This window comes from Archocentrus centrarchus, chromosome 23 (genome assembly GCF_007364275.1).
Source record: "Archocentrus centrarchus isolate MPI-CPG fArcCen1 chromosome 23, fArcCen1, whole genome shotgun sequence".
NCBI lineage: Eukaryota > Metazoa > Chordata > Actinopteri > Cichliformes > Cichlidae > Archocentrus > Archocentrus centrarchus.
In genome coordinates, this window is record NC_044368.1 from 4518215 (window position 1) to 4543591 (window position 25377).

General features: G+C 41.1%; 3 protein-coding genes across 4 annotated transcripts in view; 1 reads left to right on the forward strand and 2 right to left on the reverse strand.

The window, feature by feature from the left end:
* Nucleotides 1–11656, reverse strand: part of creb3l2 (cAMP responsive element binding protein 3-like 2) — a 34187-nt gene extending 22531 nt beyond the window's left edge. The window contains exon 1 of one of the 2 annotated variants that reach the window (XM_030720648.1): nucleotides 11025–11656. In XM_030720648.1, the coding sequence (XP_030576508.1) occupies nucleotides 11025–11123 (99 nt within the window). In that variant the 5' untranslated portion in view covers nucleotides 11124–11656. The remainder of the gene's footprint in view (nucleotides 1–11024) is intronic. The other variant, XM_030720647.1, reaches the window with a different exon arrangement.
* Nucleotides 11657–14380: 2724 nt separating this feature from the next.
* Nucleotides 14381–21888, reverse strand: ssbp1 (single-stranded DNA binding protein 1). Its single transcript, XM_030720146.1, has 7 exons — nucleotides 21815–21888; nucleotides 19352–19427; nucleotides 19129–19186; nucleotides 18620–18760; nucleotides 17113–17200; nucleotides 15950–16038; nucleotides 14381–15863 (listed from the first exon to the last, which is right to left on the reverse strand). The coding sequence occupies exons 2-7, from the start codon at nucleotides 19373–19375 to the stop codon at nucleotides 15820–15822; spliced, it is 444 nt and encodes a 147-aa protein (XP_030576006.1). The 5' UTR covers nucleotides 19376–19427; nucleotides 21815–21888; the 3' UTR covers nucleotides 14381–15819.
* Nucleotides 21889–22996: 1108 nt separating this feature from the next.
* The window catches only part of lamb1b (laminin, beta 1b), a 30101-nt gene continuing 27720 nt past the window's right edge, over nucleotides 22997–25377 (forward strand). Inside the window, exons 1-2 of the mRNA XM_030719842.1 lie at nucleotides 22997–23116; nucleotides 23471–23643. Of these exons, the coding sequence (XP_030575702.1) occupies nucleotides 23083–23116; nucleotides 23471–23643 (207 nt within the window). The 5' untranslated portion in view covers nucleotides 22997–23082. The remainder of the gene's footprint in view (nucleotides 23117–23470; nucleotides 23644–25377) is intronic.

Sequence of the window (25377 nt, forward strand, 5' to 3'; positions counted from 1 at the left end):
AATGATAGAAAGAAAGTAAGTACAGTCTCCAAATGGTGGATTCCTCCTTTAAAGATTTGCATCCTGAGTAGGAACCAATGGACAAGAACAAAAATATAGCTTTACAGTTTTCAGTGTACATGGATGTATTTTTAATCTGTAACATTGTTTCTATAATTTTTGAAAATTGAAGCCACAAGAAAACTAGAAATTTGAACATCCACAAGGTCAAACTCCACCTACAGTTGAATATTATGTGAAATGTGACAAGTGGTCTATTGTAATGGGATAAAATCTTGGTGGGGTATTTAAATCACTGTTTGGTCTGTCTCTAGTCGGATGCAGCAGGGAGGCAGTGTTTTTGTTAAACACAAGCGTAGCTGTCCTTCATCATTTGTGCATTTCCTTCTTAAAAACTGGGTCAGCACACTCCTAACTTTTTCCATCTCTGCACTGCTGACACTGACCATTACACTCACGCCTCTCCAGCTGAACTCCTTCACCCATACTCACACATACTTTGAGTTCTTCCAACTCTCTTGAGTCTCCGGTTTTCTCCCAACAACACAAACTTCTTCTTTCTTCAGCGGGTGTCCACAACAAACACACAAAGCAACACTGACTCAAAGTGAGAGGATTTGGGGATTTATTTGAAGCTAATCTCATCTAAAGCTCAGTTTATCACTCTTCTCTGCTGCGCTCCTTTGTGTTTCTCTTGTTTGTTCCTGCAGGTTTCCTTCCCCTGAAGCATTTGTTGCAGCCGGATTTAGGGTAAAATCTGGGCCAGCGCTGGTCTTGCTGTGTACCCCATACCGAGCACATTAATCCTCAGAAAATTCAAACACTCGGGGAAACTTGTCTGGGCGCGCTGCTGATCTTAATTCTCCCGTTAGTAAAGTTTTCCTGGGGTGGATGCTTTCCAAGCAGACGCATGCTTCAGCGAGAAGTCATACAGGCTGACGCACACTTGCACACACACACACAGTGAACTTTGCATGGATGAATGGGCCTGTTAACGTCTCTTCTGACTAGAAGATTCTTGTTTAGAAAAAAGGCATGCTCCTTCAGAAGAGTGTGGACAACTGTGCATAATTTGATTAAAGCAACTATAGTTTGAAAAGGATGCTACAAAACATGATGCTAAAAGCTAAGGATGACATTTCCCTCCATGTCATGCATGCATGAGTCTGTGGATCCAGAAGGATATCAAGGTCTTTGGTAGTCTGTGATACTTTCTCCTTGGTGGAGCTAATAACAGCCGTTTTCTGGGAAGGAACAGCTTCTAATTTACGTGCCAACAGTGGCCCCAAACCAGCCAGGTCTTGCCTGAAATGCTTCACACTTGCACTAAATAATGTGCTAAAATGAAATATGAACTTCTGTTCCAGTTTCAATAAGAGCACAAAACTAGGCTATGGGCTGCTCGATGCAGTTTGCCCACACCCTAAAGTGAAGCCACATGTGGCCGCCATAAATGAGGCATCCTCACACTCACATGCAGTAACGGCCTGGGTCACTAACATCTGCTGTGGGCTGCTATGAATGACTGAAGTTGAAAGTTTGTGTGTTTAAGGGCCCAACCTGCAGTTACCAGAGATAACCACAGGTCTCTATGGCAAAATGTGTGTGGCGAGTGGTTGTGGGAGCTTGCTTGCTCCCCTCTTCCGTTCAAGTTTCACTGCAGGTCAGTGAGCAGTTGGCGAATGTTTGCAGACATGCTAGTGAACAAAGCGATCACAATGAGGTTTTTGGTGCATCCTCTTTGTGAGAAATTGCACCTAGCAACAGCAAACTCCAGCAACCACTCATCAACCAGGAAATGCACATTTGTCCCTAGCAACCGGAGGCTGCAGGGTTTCGGCAACCAGGCCTGTGTGATCGAACCATTAACAAACAGGGGGCTGTATGAAGTGACTTCATGTCACCTGCAGAAGTCTTTTACATTCTGACTGGTCTAACAAATGAGTGGGAAATATGTTGGAAATACCATATAAAACATCACATTTGTAGACCCAACAATGTAAAATATATATCATTTAATATTAGTGGAGATTAGTAATTAGTAATTACTAATTACTAAAACTAAAAATTCAAACTAAATTCAGAGGTGGAAAAAGATTTGAATTTATGCAGGCAAAGTTTTTATAATCTTCTGCCTTTACAGACTCATGTTGAGGAACCAACAGCTGAACATTTTGTAATAGTTTATATAATGTCCCCAAATGTTTCAACATGCCAAATGTGTGTGTGTGTGATTTTCTGTGGAAATTCTGCAGAAGTTTGGGTTGAACACATTTATTAGAGTAAGAATCTGCAGCTTGAGTAAGATTAGCGTGATACTGCTAAAGAAAAATGTGCATTTAGAGAAGCTTACGAGGGAAAAAAATTTAATATGCACATGAGTATAAGTTAAAAAGCAAAAGACAGACGTATGAAGCCAATTTTCACAAAGAAAAAAGAGTCAGGAGCAGCTGGAGAGAAGTTTCTGGCATTTTGAGCAGGAGCTGACTCGTCCAGCAAGCGTGACAGATGAGTGGGGGAGGTGGTGGATGAGGACGGGAAAGAGGAGCGAAATGCTAACTTAACAGTTGATGGACAGCTTAGTATCTTAAACAGGTCTGGATTGGACCTTTTTGAGTCACTAGGTAGGTTATTAGCTACTGAAAAACATCAAAGCTGGTGCTCATACTGTTTAAGACACAGTTTACAGGCTTTACACACTTTGATGTTTAATACCTAAAATAGTGGAGCTCATGCAAAAATCCCAAAGTCTCCACTGAAGTTCTGTTTATTCAGCAAATTTAAAGTTTCTAACATGGATGAAAAATCCTTAAAACAGCTCAGAAAACTCACCTGAAATTATTAATTTTTTTAAAAAACAGAAAGCAGAGGAAAAGCTTATAAAGAACCAGTGGTCAGTTATCTGTATTCCACCAACAGCTGCTTCTACATAAAACTGCCTCAAGGCTCATTTAAGGGCTGGGTGTATAAACTACTCAGAGAGACATTAAACCCACACCCTGCTAACCACACACTGCCATATAAAACCTTTTATGGTGCCTAAAGCAAAAGGGAGAGGGGGTAGAGAGATAAAGGATGGAGGAGAAAAAGAAAAGAAAGAAAGGTAGAAGGAGACAGAAATACAGACAGAGGGATAAAATTAGCTTTGCCTCAAAGAACGAAGGCTCCTGTGGATTTTCCATAATGATCCCTCCCCACGCTGATTACTACCTTCACTTTGCTTTCAAATGGCTGCCCGCCTGCAGCAAGCTCAAGTCTGAGTCCACTTTCAAAGTCAAAAGAAAAGTTGCATCAGATTTGACAAAGAAAAGAAAAAGCGTTGTTCTTCCTCTGTGTGCATGTGTGTGCACACCATCTGCAGAGCGCTGTCACTTTTAAAGGCCAAAACACTGACATGATTAATGAGACGCAAGAGAGTGAGAGAGAAAAGTCAAACGCCAGGTATTTTATTCTCAGAGTAGAAGAAGCTTTCAGACCTTGAGCAAATAAATGTGTACATTTTAAAGTAGAAAACGCTGTGAAATAACATCAGTATGCTGAGAGTTTGTTAAATAGACAGTTTATCTCTGCAGTGATTCTCATCTGTCAGATCAGGGATGACAGACACTCGGTCCAAACCCCACTGGCAACCACTGACCGTGTGTATTAACTGACCAGCTGGTGAGTGGCTGCTGGAGGTTGCAGGCAGTCACTAGGTGAAGTCAGCTGCAAAGAGGTGCACTGAAAACCTCCTTGCAATTGCTTTGGTTGCTGGCAGGTTGCCCGTGGCCACCTGTAGCTTGCATAGAAGATGCCAAATTGTCTGCAAACAGTTGCCAACTGCTTGTCGAGTTTAGTGAAAGTGTAAAATTTGCAGCAGAAACCAAAAATGACAGTCTCCACGCCTGTGTGACTGAGGCCTGAATATTAGAAAGCAAGGGGTGTTTTTTACTGTTGGTATCCCATTAAGTAGCAGAAAAGTTTTATGGCCTCATGATTATAGTATTTCCTGTTTTTACAGTAAATACACAGTAAAAAGGTTAGATAACTGCTTTTACAGGTTAAATCCTAAAGAGCTGCTTTACTGCAGTTGCATTTCTTTGTAACTGTGTTGTTGAAATTACATTTATATGACTTCAGACATCTCAGCCTGCTCATCATCAGTCGTATGAATATGAACCTCCATTTTTATAGGTTGTTAGGTGATCCCTAACGACCTATAAAAACTAATGAGTTTGACAATCCTGGTCTGGATTGTGATGCTCAGACAACGAAAAAAAAAGAAAAAGAAAAAAGAAACAATTGGAAGAACTGAGCAGCAGTGTTTTTCTTCTCATGAATCATGACCTGGTTACTCAGAAAACACTTCCTTAATGAAACTGCTTACAGCGAGGTCTGTGGATATGTCCCCCAACCAAAGGAAGCATGCAGCTCAGCTGAAGGGGGATACTAATATTTGCAGCCTTGAGCTTCAGACGTATTTCTGTAGAAGAAAAACAGTTCCAACAGGAAACTGACCACATGAGGATCTGTGGATTTTGGGGAGGTAATGGGGTTGTGACTTTTAGAAAGAGACACAGAGATTTGCAAATTCACTTTTGATACTTGTAGCACAAAAAGGTGAGTATGGCAACGTTCACGCTGCAGTGACCCAATTCCGATTTTTTTGCCTTTATGTGGCCTGTATCTGATCTTTTCATGACAGTCTGAACAACACAGATCTGATTTTTTTCACATGTGACCCAGGCCACTTGGATATGTGGTCCTAAATCCGATATGTATCCGAGCTTTTCAAATGCGACCTGTGTCTGTACGGCCAGGTTGCAAAAAAATTTCACAAAAATTTCACAAAAAATCGGAATTGGGTCACTTCAGACTGCAGTGTGAACGTAGCCTAGGTTAAATATATGTAAGAGAAGGCACGTATCTTCAAAACTGGCCCACTTACACTTAAACAACACAGATGGATAAGAATCACCAAGGGCCAGATGGTTAATCAGACCTAATAAGGACACTGGCGACATCACTGGTCCCTTTAAAAATAAATTGATCAATTAAAAAAAAATCTGTGCAGATTAACTGATAATAAAATTATTAGTGTAAGCCATGTGTATTACAAACATTTAAGCCATTCCAGATGGTGCTGTTAAGTATCTACAGTTTAAATTTATTGCTTTTGTTTGCATATTTATCTAAACTTATGACTTCCATTCATAACCAGGATCCGGATTCTCAAACAAGCTTGACTGCCGCCATCTGAATATGTAAATAAACCAGATTGCGTCACTGCATTTTTGCGTCATCATTTTGCTCCTGTGCGTAAGTCGCAGTCGACTCTTTGAACAACCTGAAGATCCGGCACCACACCTGCTGTAATAACACTGTGAGCGTCATTGTCACACTCAGGTGTGCTCCTTTAGCTCAGCCTGAGTTACAGGTAGACTGATCTAGAGAGGCGTGCCTGGTTGTAACATGCAAGGCTGATGCAGAGCTTACATTTGAATGCTTGTGATGTAACGTTATCCTTCAGTTATTCTAAGAATAAAATACTGCTGTGAGTGTGTGTGTGTGTGTGTGTGTGTGTGTGTGTGTGTGTGTGTGTGTGTGTGTGTGTGTGTATGTGTGTGTGTGTGTGCCCTGAATGACCATCTCTCTCCACACGCTGACACTCATGTTACAGAGGACACTTGGACCATTCAGAGAGAGATGGAGCGAGGCCACCAGCGAGCAGGATGCCCTGCCCTGATGGAGAACAGGCTCTGCACTGTGAGCACATGGAGCAAGCTGTTCCCCCCTCGGCTGAGCGTTTAAATGAAATGACTCTGTCCTAAAACTGTCCCGGGCCTTCATCGCCCCATCATCTATGTCAATAAAATTGCTGGGTCACAGCCGGCGTTACACTCGTGGATAGTGGCGAGAGATTATCTGTGAGTGTGCTGCGTGTTATGTAAGAACACTTGGAAAGCCCTGGAGCATGTGCAGAGGAAACATACACTTTTTCTCTGCGTGTCGGTCTCTTGTGCTCAACGCAAGTGCAGCGAGTTCAGCATGTGCTCAGCACCGTGCCAGAGTCTGAAGTGGAATTTAAATTGGAGGTCTCTCCTTCCTCTGCTTTTCCTGAACCCTCTGACAAAAATCTGATCCTACTGTCCTGTTCTCTCTTCTTGACTTGCTACAGGTTTATGTGTGATTTTTCCCCCCTTTTTTAAGAGGATCTATCATGTTTTTCTTTATTTTCTGTCATATTTGTACTGTTGATGTTCATACTAAGCTAATTTTTAAACACAGAGGCCAGAGCATGTGCATAAAGTTCAGACTCCAGACACTCTGCTCGTGACTCAGCGTGATATCAGTGAGAGTGGATATCTGTAATATGACCGTTTCAGATACACAAGCAGCTGATCAGAAGAAAATTGGCTTAAATGGAGAAGTGAAAGAAGTATAAACTGAAGAGCAGCAACAAAGTCCAGTGTAAGACAAATGATTAGTTGGGAATTTTAATCATGCAATGTCACTCTAGCACAGTCCAAAGATACAAATAAACAAAGAAAATTGTCCTCTTTAAGGCCGCACGCGAGGACAGATCGCATCTCTTTTGCATAGGAGTAGGACTCGCAGGCACACGGAGACACAAATAGACCAAGTACACGTGTTTTGTGTCTTATTGTAATTTCCATGTATTTGTGGCCAGTTGCTTCTCATCTTTGCAGCTTCCCTGCAGCACACAGTGGTCACACTGTGTCTTTTTGCTGTCATTTAGCATCTATTTGTGGCTGCTTTGAATCTTTGACTCCATTTTTCAGTTTCTGCTGCCTTTGTGTCCTTTTGTCTCTTCAGAGTGGTTATGTATCTCTCTCTGTGGTTGTTTTCGCCTGACCATTTAGGTCAGTTTGCATCTTTCACATACGTTTCTGGCATTTCTGCACATCCTGGTCCTATTGCAGTTACTTTGCATCATTTTGTGTCATCCTGCTGGTATTTTCATTCTAGTTTTCATTGTTTTGTGCCTGTTTTAAACTCTGGATCGTGTCAGGAGACAGCAGCGGTCTCTTCACACATGTTGCGAATCAAACTCACTGGAAAGTTTCCTGCTCAATCAGATATTACAGGATCTTTGCATTAGAGAGCTGGCAGGTCAAAGGTAATTTAAAACACCTGACCCGACTAATTCTCCCCTATAGTTTTTTTGACTTATGTCTAGAAAATTTCAAGGCTGCAGTGCCTGTGTGAAAGTGGCTGCAGTAGATGTTTGGTGGAGTGTCCTTTGAATAAAACTGAATAATATCACACTGGACACAGACTCTGGGTCCAGGGCACCCTGACCTTTGGGCCTGTGCCTAGTAGGCCCAGTCTGTGACTCATTCATGTCTCCACATGCAAAACCAGCTGGTGTTTCACAAGAAAAGGGGGGTGTGATAAGATAAAAGTCAGACAAAGAAAAGAAGTCTTACACAACATGTAGAGTCATTAAATGACCATTAAGGAGGTCCTAAAGCCCAGAGTGGGACAGGCTAAAGTCACCATTATCTTTCAGGTATAAAACCTCGTATGACTGGATACTCTGTTACTGTACAAGCCATGAAATGACCTGAAATGACTCAAAAATATATGTTTAACTAGATTTTACTCAAGCATGTGAAGATTTCTAACTTGCATTTTCATAAGTTTGTGTCATTTTGGTTTTCAGGCCTTTAAAGTTACTGTCGTGTTTGGCTTTCAGTCTCCTCTGTCTCTTTCAACAACAAAAAAAAATAATAAAAAAATAAAAACCCACAATTTCCCTCAACACCAAACACACAGAGAGACAAACTATAGTCTGTTAGATATGTTCTAACTCTAACTTCTGCCAGTCAAAGTAGGTGGTTGTGCAGCTTTACACTGGACGGTGATGACAAAAAAAGGAAATTAAGTCACTCAAAACTGGCATCTATTTATATTTTGTTTACAGGGTTGTTCAGCAGGGCCGCAGGAACAAATGTCTTCCTTCTCTCCAAAAACTTGATTTATAAGACAGCAAGGATAAATATGCAGGAATAACTACAAATTTACATTGATTTAACTCTGTGGGAAAACTGCAGAGCACTTGACTGATTTCACCTCCTTTGTTTTCCATTCTTGAAATAGAAACCCTGATGAGCCTAAAATATGCATTGTTACGCCACTACAGCATCACTAAAGGAATGTCAGGCGAGTCAAAATGAAAGAGTAGAAAAAAATCTCCACCTTTAAACCGATCAGATGTTATTATTTCAAAACCTGAGAAACCTGCACACGATAAAAGCTTTCAAACAGAATGGGTGCGGAGACGAGAGGAGCGTCTAACTGATGAGAGGAGCAGGCGTAAAGGGCGAGGACATCGCACGTGCTACTGACAGAGAAGATTTACATTGTCGCGATGAATTCCAGCAAACAGCAACGAAGGAGAACACGCAAGAGAGACCCGACCCACGACCGCGGGAGAGGAACAAAGACTCCAGTCTGCTTCTCGAGCTGCCTGAGATTCAAACACTGCAGGCTTGTTGGCTTTTGCATTCATGCATCCCTCCTCCACACACACACACACACACACACACACATACATGCTATTCATGCTTTACTAAATATAGAGTACCCAGTGCACTAACAGGAGCACCTTGCTTCCTACCACAACCTGGGCTGTGTGTGTTGGTGAAGTTTCACCACAAAGAAGCTAAAGTCAAAAGTTTATTTAGTGTTAAAGAGGTGCTGATCTGGAAGGCTGATTCTGCTAAAAGTCACATTTGTGTAGCCAGAAAAAGGCAGAGAATCAGTTCTTGAGATGTTTCTTCTTCCAAGTTTGATTTGTTTTCCAGACTCGTTTCAGACTTTTGTTTGGCTGTCTCACAGTTTCAGAGGCTCGACCGTCTGATTCCTGCCCCATTATAAACTGGATCATCAGACAGTTGGAGGTTACCTCACACCTGCCCCCAAAGCACCAATCAACAACAAAAAAAAATGGGGCTGCACAAGCATTTCACCAAGTGGTGGCTGGTATATCTGCTCCGTAAGCACGTACACTACACATGCACAAAAGTACTGGGCCACGCTGTCGAGTGATGGGACTCGCTTCTAGAACAAATCGTCCCTTTCTTCCTGAAATCTGCCAGGTGGTAAAGATATGGATTTTTGCACGCTTATCAAACACAACAGCCTAAAATGCAGCATCTTTCTCTAAAGATTACCTCTGCGTTCTAAACAGCTAATGGCGGGAAAAAGCTGCAAACGCATCGTGAAGCTGTTGTGGTGAGTGACTCAGCAACTCAGGCTTACTTACACATCCAGCAGTGTTATTACAAACACTGAGTTTCACTCTGTTTTTAGCTCTGTTTTTGGCCTCTGCCGACTCCTTTAGCAAATGCTCATCAGCACAAAGAAGCAGACGCTTATTAAGGATTTTTCTCATGTTTGATCTGAAAACTAGCAGAAAAAGTAAACTGCTGAGTGAGCCAGACTGCATAATTTACATTCATTTCTTTGATTTTTTTTTTTTGTCTCAAATATCACAGCTGGAGCGCTCGGGTCTGTCTGCAGGTTTTTGAGAGGATCTGTAGCCTCAGGTCTTGTTTAAAGGACCTACATTCACAGCGTGAAAGCTCTCTGAAGTTTTAACGCAAGTCTTTACCTGTCTGCAGGAGTCTGTCTGTGTTTGTGTGAGCCTCTTTTACTCACACAAATCTCCTCACACAGCCACAATATACAGCAGGAACTCCACCTCCTTTTTTGGGGGGGGACAAGTCGGCACGATGTAAATTATTAAATTATAGAGTTGAAATGTGGTTTAAAGTTACGGGGGGGGGGAAGCCTCCGAGAAATTAATGAGTGAATGTGATGTCCTCAGAAGTGGTGGAAACAAAACTCAGGCTCATCAGGTATCTGTGGTGTCTGATTCCACTCCTGTGAGCCAGCTGGATTTCTCCCTGTAAACTCAGACCCTCCTCCCTTCTCCACTCACTCACACTCACACACACACACACACACACACACACACACACACACACACACACACACACACACACACACACACCCCTCAGCCTCTCCTTCTCCATCTCGCTCGCTCTCCTCTTGGCCCACAGTGTTCCCTGAGAAGACATACAGCTGGGAGGCACCCTTCAAGTTACATAACCGCAGGCCTTTAAACACATGCTTCATCTTACTGAGAAGAAACGCAGCATTCACGTTTCTTCTCTGCTCTTTTCTCCTACTTAACATTTTAAGCTGCATGTAAATAATTAATACAAACTTTACAGCACACTGTAATGCAGCTACAAGGTGCGCTTATAACCGTCTTATAACATCTTCTGTGGGCACATACCAGCGGAAACATGTGTATGAGCAAATCATGTGGTAAAATTGAGATGTAACAATATAAATTAACTATCAGAGCAGTTACAATGTTGACTACACATTAACAGGTTCTTTAAATAACCCTTCAAATAAATATAAATGTTTATTTTTAATGAGTTTTGTAAAACATAATTCAGAAAGAAATTTACACGTGACATCGTTTGTCCAGCAGAGCAGCGCTGACTGTGGTGTGGAGTACAGCTATGTCATCATGGTAAGTTCTTAACTAGAGTGTGAAACATTCCAACTTACTTCTGGTAAATATACCAATATATAATACATCTATAATGCTGCCAGATACATGTAATGACATTATTCATCCTTGGAATGAGAGTAAAAGTACACAGAAGCACAACATAAAAATACTTGTGTAGCATATTTTAAATTTGTGTCTTAGTGCAGCATCTGAGTAAAAACTCACAGACGGCTTTGTTTAAAAAAAGATAAAAGGCCAAAAAAAAAAAAGGAGTTAGCAGAGATGAAAAAAGTGCAACACAAATATGCTGCATCATGGACCCCAAGGCTCAAGCTTTGAATGGAGAGCAGGGTACCCCACACACACACCTCCTCCTACTGATACCTCATCAAAGTGAGATAAGGGTGATTATCCCCACTGAGGCCCCACTAATCAATCACTTATGCCCTTCCTTTACTTACCCCTAATCGATTAATCGATCACTTACTGTGGTGTTGAGCACACAGTCGATTTCTCCGGCCTCGGACAGCTCGCTGAGGTTCCTGTCCCAGTGAAGAAACGATTCACTGCTGTCCAGGATCTCCATGATTTCCTCCACACAGACTCTCTGTGGCCTTGTGGCTCCTTCGCTGTTGTTGTTGTTTTTTCTTCCCTCCTCCTCCTCCAGCAGCTGCAGAAACACAGCGGGGCTCTGTTGCAATGCAGAGAATCAGGCTGGAAACCTCAAACTCCGTCGAAAAGTTCCCAAAAACTTTTTGGCGTGAAGGGAAAGAAATAAAAACAAAGTAGAAACGCGTCCAGATGGTTCAGATACAGAGAGAAGAAGGCGTGAGAGGGCTGCAGCAGGCGCATTCAAGCTGAGAGTTGCTGCTGCTGTTGTTGTTATTGTGTATCATCTCTCCTCTTTGGATCAGGGTCCACAGACTGTTTTCAGCAGTCTCCCTTTCCTTTTCTTTCCTCCTCCTCCTCCTCACGGCCCAGACACACTGGAATGTATGGGAGGAGTCCCAGACAGCGAGGCAGGAGAGCACCAGCGAGAAACTCAAGGCTTAATCCTGATACTCACCACCGCTGCCAATCTATCACCGAGCACTACAAAACAGGAAAAGCAGAACATTCAGTACTCAGTGATCAATTTCTTCCAGCTGTTTGTGGCACTAGTTTAAAAATAGTTACAGTAACAAAGCAGAACTTCCGCCTTCAAGTTTCAAAATAAAAGGCCTACCACCGATAACAGGGCTTTTTGTGTGTGTGTGTTGCCAAAGAAAGTAATATGAGCAATTTTTAAGAATCTTTTCAAACTTTTTAAAAATTTAGTCACAGATATTATTTGTGTATAAAATTATTTGTGTTTGTTTTGTTGACTGTGAGGTCAAAAATTAACTTAAAAAAAGCAACAACACTGCAACTACTACTAGTAATAGTATTTTTTGCAATAAAATATGTGTTACTTGTAAACATTTGCTTAAGATAGATAATAGGTAATATAGACACTATGAATAAATCAGAACATGTACAAAAAAGAATCTGGAAGACAGCAGCAAGAGGATATAATACAAAATTTGTGTGTAGGATATTATGTCCTGATAGGTGTGTTCACCTGTCACAGAAAGGAGAGTTATTATAGTTTTATGGAGAGCGGTAGGAATGATTTCCTGAAGCGTTCTTTATGGCAGCAAGGTTGAATCAGTCCGAGGGAGGGTTTTTTTAGAGGGTTGTTAAAATAAGTTTATTGGTATGGCCTTAAAGCCTTTAAATGTTACTCAGCTTACAGCTGGTCCTCCAGGATGCTCTCTGAGTAAGTACATTTCTTTTGTAGAGCAAATTTAAAACAAAAATGCTTTATAAAAAAATAAAATAAAGTTATAAATAAGTTCCTTAAAAAAATTGAAAAAACTCAAGTGTAACCTATCTTTTTATTACTGTCATTGAGTTTTTAATCCAGTATGTGTATTAGCTGGTTTACATACCCTTAACTTTGAAGTGGGTTTTATTGTGGTGTGGCCAGTGCTCCATGCAAACATTATGGTAGACCCCGGGGGCAGCTGTAACACACTCAGGAACTGTCAGTTTGCATGTGTAATATACAGGGGTTGGACAATGAAACTGAAACACCTGTCATTTTAGTGTGGGAGGTTTCATGGCTAAATTGGACCAGCCTGGTGGCCAATCTTCATTAATTGCACATTGCACCAGTAAGAGCAGAGTGTGAAGGTCCAATTAGCAGGGTAAGAGCACAGTTTTGCTCAAAATATTGCAATGCACACAACATTATGGGTGACATACCAGAGTTCAAAAGAGGACAAATTGTTGGTGCATGTCTTGCTGGCGCATCTGTGACCAAGACAGCAAGTCTTTGTGATGTATCAAGAGCCACGGTATCCAGGGTAATGTCAGCAAACCACCAAGAAGGACGAATCACATCCAACAGGATTAACTGTGGACGCAAGAGGAAGCTGTCTGAAAGGGATGTTCGGGTGCTAACCCGGGAGAGTTACGGTGTGGAGAAGCCCCAAAGAAGCGTACCACCCAGACTGTTGCATGCCCAGAGTGAAGCATGGGGGTGGATCAGTGATGGTTTGGGCTGTCATATCATGGCATCCCCTTGGCCCAATACTTGTGCTAGATGGGCGCGTCACTGCCAAGGACTACCGAGCCATTCTGGAGGACCATGTGCATCCAGTGGTTCAAACATTGTATCCTGAAGGCGATGCCGTGTATCAGGATGACAATGCACCAATACACACAGCAAGACTGGTGAAAGATTGGTTTGATGAACATGAAGGTGAAGTTGAACATCTCCCATGGCCTGCACAGTCACCAGATCTAAATATTATTGAGCCACTTTGGGGTGTTTTGGAGGAGCGAGTCAGGAAACGTTTTCCTCCACCAGCATCACATCGTGACCTGGCCACTATCCTGTAAGAAGAATGGCTTAAAATCCCTCTGACCGCTGTGCAGGACTTGTATATGTCATTCCCAAGATGAATTGATGCTGTATTGGCTGCAAAAGGAGGCCCTACACCATACTAATAAATTATTGTGGTCTAAAACCAGGTGTTTCAGTTTCATTGTCCAACCCCTGTATATCCTGTATTATATCGTACAAATAAATATTTTGTGTATTCACTTCTGTGCATTTAAATAAATATATGAGTATGTTTTTCACACCGCTTTATCAGTGGCCAGATCATCTGGAAACAGATTTTTGCCTGGAGTGAAAAGTATACCCAAAATGTAAATAAGTATTAAAGTATACAGACCAGCTTTTATTTTTAAATCACGGAAACCTATTTCCGGTCTCACTGAAGCCACAGGTTTCTCACACAACTCAAAGCCCCGCCCATCGCTCGCAGCCCGTCCAATGAGATCTCTCCTGTGTTTACAGGTCGCCCGACCGTGCAGCTCAGCCCCTCCGAGACTGTCTGTGATAACTTCGGCAGCCAATCAGGAAAAACTTTGGATGTTCTTGCGACCAATAGATTTAGGCCAAGAATACCTTTTTTGACTTAATCCCACCCCGCTGCTACTGAAGCAGCCAATCACATTATTGTCTGGTAAAAAAAAACAAAACAAAACACGGTTTTATATATATATATATATATATATATATATATATATATATATATATATATATATATATATATATATATATATATATATATATATATATATATATATATGTGTATATATATGTGTATATATATGTGTATATATATGTGTATATATATATATATGTGTATATATATATATGTGTATATATATATATATATATATATATATATATATATATATATATATATATATATATATATATATATCCACAATAAAGCACTACTAAAGTGATTTGAATAAAAATTTAAACAAATTTGATTTAACTGTAGGAAGTACATAAGTATTTTGAAAAATAAATGTCCTGCACTGAAAGCAACCAGTCACTGTGCAGGAAGGAAATGAACACCAGATAAGTGTAACTGACAAGTGACAGAGCAGAAAATAAGAGCAAATGAAACTGATAACATTCATCAAATTACTCACATAATCATGCAGCTGTGCCTATAGAGTATTCAGGGAGTTAAACAGGAAAACAGCAGAAATGAAATCCAGTCCTCTTCTAATTTTTGACTTCCAGAGATTTGCACCTTCACCTCCAGTGAAACAGCTTTTTTTTATAAGGAGAGGTGCAGGAAAGAGAATGAAAATACTTTTATGCCTTTTTTTTTTTTGTTTTGTTTTATGAGTTCAAACAGGGCAAAACATGATACGGGCACTTCTGAAGAAAGTGTGGCAAGTCGAAATGTGTAAACTGCAGGTGGATTCCAACACTTGAGGTGACACTGTACTTCTCACAGAGCAGCTTTCTGCTTGAGCAAGAAATAAAACAACACGTGAAGCTTTTCGGTTTCAGAGAGAAACACCCAAAGACTGGTTTTGCTCACTAATCTTATTTTAACACTATCTGCAAAACATCAATATTTCAGGAGCATGGAGAAACATCTCCATTTTCAGTTTTGTGATACACTTTTCACATAATCCAGTTAGTTTATGAACGCTTTATTTAACTTAGGATGTAGGAGATTGTGTTAAGCCATAAAAGACAACCTAATCTGTGCGTCTACCTCGGCAGCAACTACTTGAAATGAAAATTATTTTTTTTGCATCTTCTCTAGAAAACTCCAGGATTACTAAACAGAAAGCTGTGATGAGGAAAAATAACCTGCAGGCAGGACTGAATTTGAATTGTTTGTGGGTGGCCTTGTGAAACAGGTTTACAGGGTAAATTTGTCTTCCTCACCACGAAGCAGCTTCAGCTTATAAAGGCAGTCCGTCTTTACTGACACAAGGAAACAAAAACTATAATATTATGAGTCACAGTAAAAGTAAGAGCTGCTCTTAACAGAGCTACAACTTTTCAAAAGAGCCCCCAAAATCAGTTATGATTCAGAAGAAGCATCTTGGAACAAGCTGGATGGATTAAACATGAAACTTGTGTTATTTGTAACTTCTATGTACACATACAACAAACTAATAATCAGTAGATCTATATTTAATACAGTTGGGACTATTTCTGCTCCTCCCAAGGCCTCAAAGTCTTCATTTCCAACAGCAGGAGGCGCCACAGAACCATGATTGCAGCTTATCTTGTCCATCCCCGCGTCTTGTGAAAACACTTCCTTTACTTGATGTGCTCAAGTCTTATTTTGGTATAAAGAAGAAAATACAAAAAAGAAGTCGTCTTGGTGTTTGGTGGAGACGAAGAGGAAGAGGAAGAGAAGAGTCCATCAGGTTCTGTCTCGCACATTATCGCTCAGGAAAATGATGTTGTCTGTGGAGAAAGAAAAATAATCAGAGAAGCGATTCTCAGGGTGATGTGCAGACGTGCACGAGTGTGTGAGGGTGTTTTAATCTCACCTGCAATGATGGTGGTGGCCTGACGTCTGACTTGGTTCTTGTCCACATACTCTCCGTAGTCCAGCTTCCCCTCCACTAGAATCCGAGACCTGAAGAGAACAAAGGTTCATTCGCACGATGTTCCTTCAAACCGAGCTGGTTTGAAGGACTAAAGGCAGCGTCGTGGACCTTCTTTCACCCACTGGGATTTGTTTGTATCAGAACATGTCACAGCTGTTCCTGGTTAGTGTTACAGTTACTGAATCCAAAACTCGTAAGTCAGTTTAACAAAGAGCACCCACTCCCTCTAAGAAGTGGTTTTAGTCTTCATCACAGATTTTATATTACAGTGAAATACATCCCCATACATCCCCTCTCCCTCCTCGGCACACGCCCAAACCATCTCAACCTTTGCCATTTTCATATATACTGCATACACCACTTCAGTCAGTGGTCGTAATGTTAAGTGTATAAGACTGATTATCTCTTCATCATGGTACCTGTTAGAGGGTGGGATATTTTAGGGAGTAAGTGAACATTTTGTCCTCAAAGTTGAAAAATGGGCAAGCGTAAAGATTTGAGTGAGTTTGACGAGGACCAAATTGTGATTGCTGGACGACTGAGTCAGAGCATCTCCAAAGCTGCAGCTCTTTTGTGGCTGTTCCCAGTCTGCAGCGGTCAGCATCTATCAAAAGTGGTCCAAGGAAAAAAATAGTCGCGAACCAGCGACAGGGTCGTGGGCAACCAAGGCTCACTGATGCGCGTGGGGAGCAAAGGCTGGCCCGTGTGGCACACACACAAGCTCAGTTTCATACATTTTTTCCTACCCTCAGTTCTGTATGTCGTCTCTGAGAGTAGCTATTCCTAAGCCCCACCCACATACTGTTCAAAATTTCTGTTTATGAGGGGCAGCCAATCACAAAAAAGCCAGCTTAGAGGGAGCGAGAGCTAAAGCAGCTAGTAGAGCTAGACAGTGGATAAACTGACAGTTGCACCAAGTCCAAGTATAAGACAGACAGGATTATTCTAACATGTCATTGGCTTGGATTTTGTCATATTTAGAGAGCTGGTGATTATGGTCATATAGCTTGTTTTTTGCTTTTCCCACTCACAGCAGTGTAATAAAGCTACAAACATATTCATAGTTCAGTCCTCTGCCCATACAGGAAACATGCAGCTCGTACCCTTTTTTGACGTACTGGTAGGCCACGTCTCTCAGACCAGGTTTGAACACAGACACACGATGCCACGTTGTTTTCTGGCTGATGTCACCTGGAGTCAGAAAGCAGCAGCAGGCAGACCAGATTATTCATTGTGCAGACACATTCTGAAGCAAGAAGAGAGCTTGAAATACATTTAAAAAACTGAGTAAAACCCAGGAAAACATGAGAATAGCTGTTAATTCTCTTATATGGAGGTTTACTCATTCCAATACCTGAAAACTTTAAAGGCTGTCTGCACCGTTTCAATGGCCTTTCTATCAGTGTGAGCTCAGAGAGACGTCCCATCACTTGTATTTACAATTTCTAACGAGTATCGTGAATAAACCATAAAGGCTGCAGTATTAAATGAATACTCGGGCTAGTTCAGAAATATGTGAAGCAGCTTCTCTGAGAGAAGAGCAGCCGTCTAGACTCAAAACCTTGAAATCCAAAAACAGTAAATGGTAAATGGACTAGTTCTTATATAGCGCTTTTCTACTCAGTCAGAGCACTCAAAGCGCTTATACAACCTGTTTTGCATTCACCCATGCACTCCCATTCATACAAGCACTTCCATTTTTACAAAGCTAAGTGCTTTTAATTAACTAACATTTACACGCATACATACTCCGACAGAACGGTCGGAGAGCAACTTGGGGTTAAGTATCTTGCCCAAGGATACATTGGCATGTAGCCTAGAGTAGCCAGGATTCGAACCGCTGACCTTCCGATCAGTAGGTGACCTGCTCTACCTACTGAGCTACAGCCACCCCTGGGAGTGATCAATAACTGTCAGTTCATGTTCTCTGACGCCCTCTAGTGGCAAACGGAAGCAATTGTATTCAACTTGAACTGATAGAACAGTAATGTCACAGGAACATCCGACCTAAATATAAGCTGCAGCGCTAATCATTTATTCTGTTAACCTCTACCGGTTTACTAAATAATCTCCCACTTGATGTTATTCAAACATTATCGAGATAGCCAATTATATCTCCACCTTTATTTGGACCTCCTCACCAGCTGTGTCAGTGCATTTTTAAGATATATTTTAGCTTTTAAACATTTATGAACCTAAAATACAGAGAATGTGTCTGTTATTTAGGGACTATCACAGAAACACTTATGTTTAATTCAGTGATGCAGGCAAAGAAAAATGAGAGACCTTGAAGTGCAAACAGCCCTCACCCTTCAGAAAATGCCTACTATGAAAAATGTCTAGCAAGAAAAATGGCAGGAAATATCAGTGCATGTTGATTTGCAGACAGTGTGGTTGGTACATATGAGCAACAGCATTAAAGCATGAAAATTAAACACTCTGTTGAACACAGTTATCACAAACCCCGGCCAGTGGGCCTTCGGTTGGTGCTTTCAGTGTTTAATCCCAAACTGAACCAAATCAGAATGAAAACAGAAGTGTTGGTTGCTTCGGTAAATGCAAGCAAAAAAAAAAAAAAAAAATCAAGCTGAGAAAAGCCACGTCTCCCACCTGGTGAGCTTATCTCTCCTTCTCCAGTTCGCCACATCTCATTGGTCGCTAATGAGAAGATGGTAACCGGGTTTCGACCCTCCACTTGTCTCATCACCGGGTCCTGACCGACTCGGCCTAACAGCTGCACCCGGTTTATCGCTGAAATACACACACAGTATATTTATTAGAGTTTATCCATTTTTACGGAAAAACCTTTGGAATATGTAAATGTGTAATGAATGGATACAGTCATGGGCGATAGCGTTGATCCCCCTACAGCCCAAGAAAAATCTTACTTTGTTTGTATTTTATTATGTATTATTATAATAAACAGGGCTGATAAACACAGTAAAGATATTGCTGCAGGTTTCACTTGAGGTGAAACTCAGTGACACCGAAACATCTAAAAGCACCAAACCTGCATGATGACTAAACACTGCAGCAACCGTGATTTTTGATCTCAATCCGCCTAAACAGCTATAAAGATTTGAAACCCCTCAAACCTCAGAGAAGTGAAGATCACTTACATCTCTCCAGGATGAGGTTGGCGTCTGTACTCCTGTACCTCACCACCTGTCGTATGATCTGAGAAGGAATGACAGAAAGATTTAAATACTTTGAAAAGTTGGTAAGCAACATTTTTTTTTCCATCCCATCTGTTGTAAATTGCAATACCTACGACTCATAAAAGGAAAACAGATTTTAATCCAGTAGGAGTTTTATGGTCCAGTCATGTCTTTTCCTTCTCACCTGTGCTGAGGCACTTCTAAGCATCTTTCTTCTGAGTGAAGACAAACACAGCAGCTGAGAACTCTACAGCACAGACCTGAACAACACAAAGACACAAAAATTATGTGGTAGTTGCAAATGTCGTGCTTAAACTTCAAAGTGTTTGCTAAACTAGACTACAGCAAAGTGTAAAAGTTGATGCAAACAGGTCCTCATTGTCTATATTAGAAATATCTCCCACTGTAACACAACACAGTGAAGCAGCTTCCAAAATACTATTTCCATCAATCCTCTGGAGCTTCTCTGGGTTCAGGTTGCAGGGCATCATTCTAAGCAGGAGCTCAGAGCCTCCTCTCCCCGTTCACCTCTTTCCGGTGGGACACTGAGGTATGTCCTGGGTCTGCTCCTTGGCTTTCTCCCAGTTGGAGTCATCCTAGTTACATGTTGAAGCACCTCAACTGGTTCTTTCTGACGTGGAGGAGCAGTGGAGCTACGCTGAACCTCTCACCCTGTCTCTAAGGCTGAGCCCACACACCTTCAGAGGAAGCTCATTTCATCCATTTGCATCTGTGATCTCAATCTTTCACTTTCTACCCAGAGCTTATCGCCACAGGTGAGGATAGGAATGCTGACTGACTTGTTGATGACTGAAAGACACTATTTTTATCAACAATAACAAATAGGGGATTTAAATGTGGCTGGTTACATGTCATTTATTTGCTTGCTGTGACATTTACTTACTGCATTCTCTTTAACTCTAAGGTGTATTTTAGAACGAGGGATGGGAATTGAGAAGTGTTTCCAGATGAGAACTGGTTCCAAATCAGCCAATCAAACTCATACATCTCCATTATTTTGATCACAGCTGCACATTTCAAAGCATATTTCGTACTGACGTCACAGCAGTGAATGTGTTGCATGTTGGAGTCACATACCAGCCTTCTCTTCTATTGTGTTTCTCCACCATTCTCAGACTCAGAGATAACAAAACAGTTCAAACTGAAAACCTAGGTGTGCTTACTTTTTTCCAATGCAGAGTCCATGCAGGAATAAATAAAATGTTGAGGCCTTGTTGCATTTGATTGTCTGAATGAACACCTCTCTCTCTCTCATTTAAAAAAAAAAATACAAACATAAAAGTAGGTTTTACTGCCAGACGGTTGCATTACTTTTTGCTAATGAACCTACTGAAGTGGCAAATGAGGTACATGGAGATATAAGAGACAAAGCATTCAAAATCTGTTTAAGTTATGATCCACCTACATTCTCTTCTCAGCAATTACAGACCAATCTCAAAATTACTGTTTATTCCTAAGATTTTAGAAAAGGTTACAGATAAGAAGCTCACAGCTGTTTTGGCCTGATACAGCATTCTTGATTTTCAGTCTGGCTTATTCCACCAAAAAAAAAAAAAAAAAAAACAAAAAAACAAAAAAAAAAAATCAAAAAACTCTTCATAGAGTCTCCAGTGACATCCTGAAGCGATGTGATGCTGATGATGAGGGTTTGACCGCTACCTTAGAGTCTGTTTTAGAGCGCTTCTCTTCATATCTGTCTGAACAATCCTTTTCTGGGGTTTCTTCTTACATTCAGCTCCTCTTCCACTTCTCCTGTCTAAGGTGTGCCCCAAGGTTCTGTTTTGGGGCCTTTATTGTTTCTGTTATATCTCTGTACTGCTTTATGTCCCAATGAGCACTGAAATTAAAGTTAGCTTAGATATTTTGGTTAATGATTTTAAAAAGGGATACCAAAGTCATTTGACATTGTGGGTCACATACAGCCCACTTTGATCTCAAGTAAGCCAGATCAGTGAAATGTCTAAAATTATCAATAGGAAAAGCTGTAAAATTTATGGAGAAAAAAAGAAAGCAATTAAAGGTTCAAAGTCCATACATTTTCCAAAGCTGTCCAGAGGGCCGGACTGGAGTCTCTGAAAGGCCGATTCTGGCCCCTTGGCCTTATGTTTGACACCACTGCTTTACAGTAATTGCTGTAAGAAACACGATGCATTTCAAGACAACTGTCGGCTTGCTTTTAGGAGGCTCAAAGTCAAAGAAATAAACTACCTAGGAAGAAATGCTGCGAAACATATTTTATTTTTTAGTTTAAGTATTATTCTAGTAATCTACATCCCTTTGATGCTACTGTGTCCTCTATTACAACTGCTTATTTTGATGGTTTAGAGAGTTTTACTAAAAGGTTTGAGTTTTATGTACGATAATGAGAGATGTGTGTTAAGCGGGAGGCAGAATTAGCCGATTATGTGCAGCACCGACCATCAAAGCCGGAGCTCCGGGCTTTCAGAGGAGCATCGCGGCAGCGGCTTCGGTGCGCTCCCGCCACAGGAAACAAACCCGCGGAATAAACGCTTCCCGCCAGAACTTCAGCATTACGGCAGGAAGCAGGTGCAAAGGAACATTTGTCCCAAAAACTGCAAGAAAATCATCTCCTCAGTGGCAAAAAATAAGCCTTTTATAAACTTACCTAGTGCAACGCTTCGCAGAAGACTTCTGTAACTTCACGCTGCTTCCGGTCCGTCTCCAACACGAGTCCGACCTGCCACATGCCGTTAAAATTGCATTCCGCTTTAAAAGTCCTCTTTTTCTTCCGGCTGCTCCCTCTAGGGGTCGCCACAGCGGATCATCTGCCTCCATCTATCCTCCGCTATCAAACAAACGCTCTTCTTGTCGTCCTTCACTACATCCATGAATCTCCTCTGTGGTCTTCCTCTTTCCTCCTACACGACAGCTTCATCTTTATCATATGTCCCTCCTCTTCACACATCCAAACCATCTCACTCATTTCCAGTCGTGTTCATCCTGGTCACTCTCAGTTAAAAATCATCCAGGCCTAAAAAATAAATTATATAATGTCCACTTTAATATTTCTGACTTTAGGAGTTTCAGTTTTTATTTCTGATCTCTTATTAAATCTTAAGGGTAAAAAATTCAAACGTCCCATTGCTGACCAGTTCTAAATATTTATCTATTTGAGCGCTATTGCGCTGAAATTACGCTTTGACTGTACTTTTAAACTCAGGTAGTTATTTTTGGTCTTAGGACTCTCACTCTAATAATTTATTCTTACCCCAAAACATTGAATACAAAAAAAAGAACCAAACTATTTTACATCATAGTTCAGGCACATAAAAAAGAACAATAAATGTATAATAAAGTAACAAACTCAGTGAATAAACTACCTAAACAAAACCAAACTTAACCAAACTGCTCACACTGAACACACTCACAAATTACTACAATAAACAGTAAGTTCATATTAACGAAACCCAAAGTGAACTAAAAACCAACTTAAAAATCAAATGAGATAATCAACATATTTAAAGTAAATGACGTGAAGACGCTTGCTATATTTAAGAGGCCCAAGGCCCAGCTTTGGCTCATTTAATGGAGGTGATGCTGGTTCGTGGGACTTGTGCGGCTAAAGTGTTGGCATCATAGAAATAAAGCAGCAGCATTAAAACAGAATATCAGGAGACAAGAACAGAAAACTGCAAATTATTATTGGAAAACCTTTTCTTCCAGCAGAGGGTGGAAGGCGCTTGTTTTTCAGATCTCTCTGTGGCGCTGCTGCCGCTGACAGCAGGGTGGAGTCGTTGTTTGGTGGGATGCGGACTTTCTACAGGACAACTCCCTCTGCCTCTGACTTTACACTTCACACGCACATCAGGACACAATCTGTGCTGTAGGACCCGTGAACATCTTCGACAAGCTGTCAATGCGCCGCTCGGGGCCATGTCGCTCATAATCCACATTTTAACCACTTTGGGTGAGTTGAAGTTTTAATTTGAACAGTGTTTTTTTGCCTATAGAAAAACGCCGAGAGCGGCCAAAATGTTCGCTCCCAACACATGTAATGAGAGCCATCTGCAAACTATTATCCACTGTTTTCCTATTATTCTGTTCCAAAACGATGCTGGAGGAGAGTTTAAGAGCTAAATAAAAGTTGCTAAAGGCCACTTTCACACAGCTGCATATTTAATCTTCATCTGAAGAGTGAATTCATGTGATTTTAATATAAATAAACTGACCGCAAGCCTGCTCGGCTCCTGGGTTTTATAATTGAAACCAAAAAAAAGAGGCTTGTGAGAGCGAGGCCTGACAGCAGTTTCCCTCCCTGCAGCCCTGTGGGGTCCTGTCAGGGCACAGGTGCCAGAGTTCGCGGATATTTGCACTGAAGGCAGCTGCTACCCAGCCACAGGTGACCTGCTGATCGGCCGGGCGCACAGACTCACCGCCACCTCCACCTGCGGCCTGAATCAGACCGAGCGCTTCTGCATCGTGGGACATCTGGAGGTAAGAAAGGAGTTTCTTGGGGATCACGGGCGTTTAAAAGCACAGGTAGCGCATCAAGGGAGCGAATATTTTAATCAAAAGTAACTACGGTGGAGAAAATCGGTGTATTAGGTGCAGTTTTCAGGCTCGCTGCTCTAATACAGACTTAGTACATGTAATGTAGCAGTGGACAAGAGGATTGATGTGGTTTTGTGTTGAAAATCTATTTTGCAATGTGGCAAAAAAATCAAAAACAAAAAAACAAAAGTTTAGAGCCTTTCCTTAACCCTTAAGTGACCAAATAATTTTTTTTTACAATCATCACCGTGTGGTCATTTAAAACCTCCACTGTATTTCATCCAGAAATCCCTTTTTAATGACTCTGTTTGCATTTATCATGCCTATACTCTTTCCTATACCCATGACAGATAATCCAACGTCTTTTAATGTAATTAATTATGATTATTTTCATTCATTTTCATGTAAAATAACATGGGGTTAGCTTCCAGGCTTCTGCAGCAGTAAAATCATTGATGTTCTCTGCATTTGTGGTTGCTCGCAGACCGGATTTTCTCCAGTGGGATGATTCTGAAAATAAACAGAAAGAAAATAAACAGACAGTAATTATATGTGAAGGTTCATGTGTCAGGTTAATGTGGCACATTTCAAGGATATCATTAGAAAAAGCAAATGCCACTGATATATGAGCGTGACTTTCAGGGCATGTGAATGAATTCTAGGTCTCAGTGGACTGTGTGAACCATCTCTGTATACAGAGCGGTGGAAAGAGACATTTAGTCAAGTGAATTACTTCATTTAGGCATTTCCTGCCACTATGGTATTTCTACAATGGTTAGCTGAAGAGCCTGCTGGATTCATGGATTTTTGTAGCTGACGTCAGTTTTCAGAGAGTAAAAGTATTTGATTTTGCAATTTAAAAAATAAAGGGAATCTGTTCTGGTCACTTTCAGCTCCATATTTTTCTAGACACCACTAGAGTAGCTTTGCATGATTGATAGTAAAAAATAATCTGTATTTTTCTTATAGCGGGTCTCAGTGTAGCTCCGCTGAGTGAAACAAGCTCTTTTAGCTCCTCTCTTTTTGAGTCAGCTTCTCTGTGATTGCCTTCTTCATGTAAACAGAGGTCTGAACAGCAGATGGGAGGGACTTATGCCTGAGATGACCATATTAGGGGCATCCCCACTCTATGACATCATGCAGAGCCAAAAGCAGAAAACACTGCCTGGCTGCTACTTATTCTCTTATTCCCTATGGAAGCAGTGAGGGTGTACTCAGTCTTTCACATGACTATCTGTGGTAGAGCGGTAGTATATCTCAGCTACATTTATTTAGCAGCTTTGTTTGCATCTTACTTTACAAATAAGACTTTTCAAGCAATTAACTTAGTGTCCAATACAGAATTCAATGAAGTGGTATAAAGTGTAGCTGCACTGCTGGACTTGAAGATGACATTTTTATGATTTATCACTTCTGAGTAAACAAGTTGATGTCAGTGCTTTTGAGTCAGTGCTGTGGCTGAAGCCTTACTAAATGTTACATTGTAGAGCCCCTTTAGAAAATGCAACCCATGTTATTGAAGCTACAATTTACAGATGTCCCCGAAAAGCATCATTGCAGACCATCATTAAGTTACTGTTTTGAAAAGGGGAGAGTTATAAGGCTACGCTCACTGAATGTCTGTGTGTGTGTGTGTGTGTGTGTGTGTGTGTGTGTGTGTGTGTGTGTGTGTGTGTG

Bases quoted from the DNA above. Each gene is read 5' to 3' on its own strand.
- ssbp1 (XM_030720146.1), bottom strand. From the start codon at position 19,375: ATGCTTAGAAGTGCCTCAGCACAG. The intron at 19,187-19,351 runs GTGAGAAGGAAA...ATTCCTTCTCAG, and splicing joins TTAGAAGTGCCTCAGCACAG to ATCATACGACAGGTGGTGAG. The intron at 15,864-15,949 runs GTGAGATTAAAA...CTTTCTCCACAG, and splicing joins GGCCACCACCATCATTGCAG to ACAACATCATTTTCCTGAGC.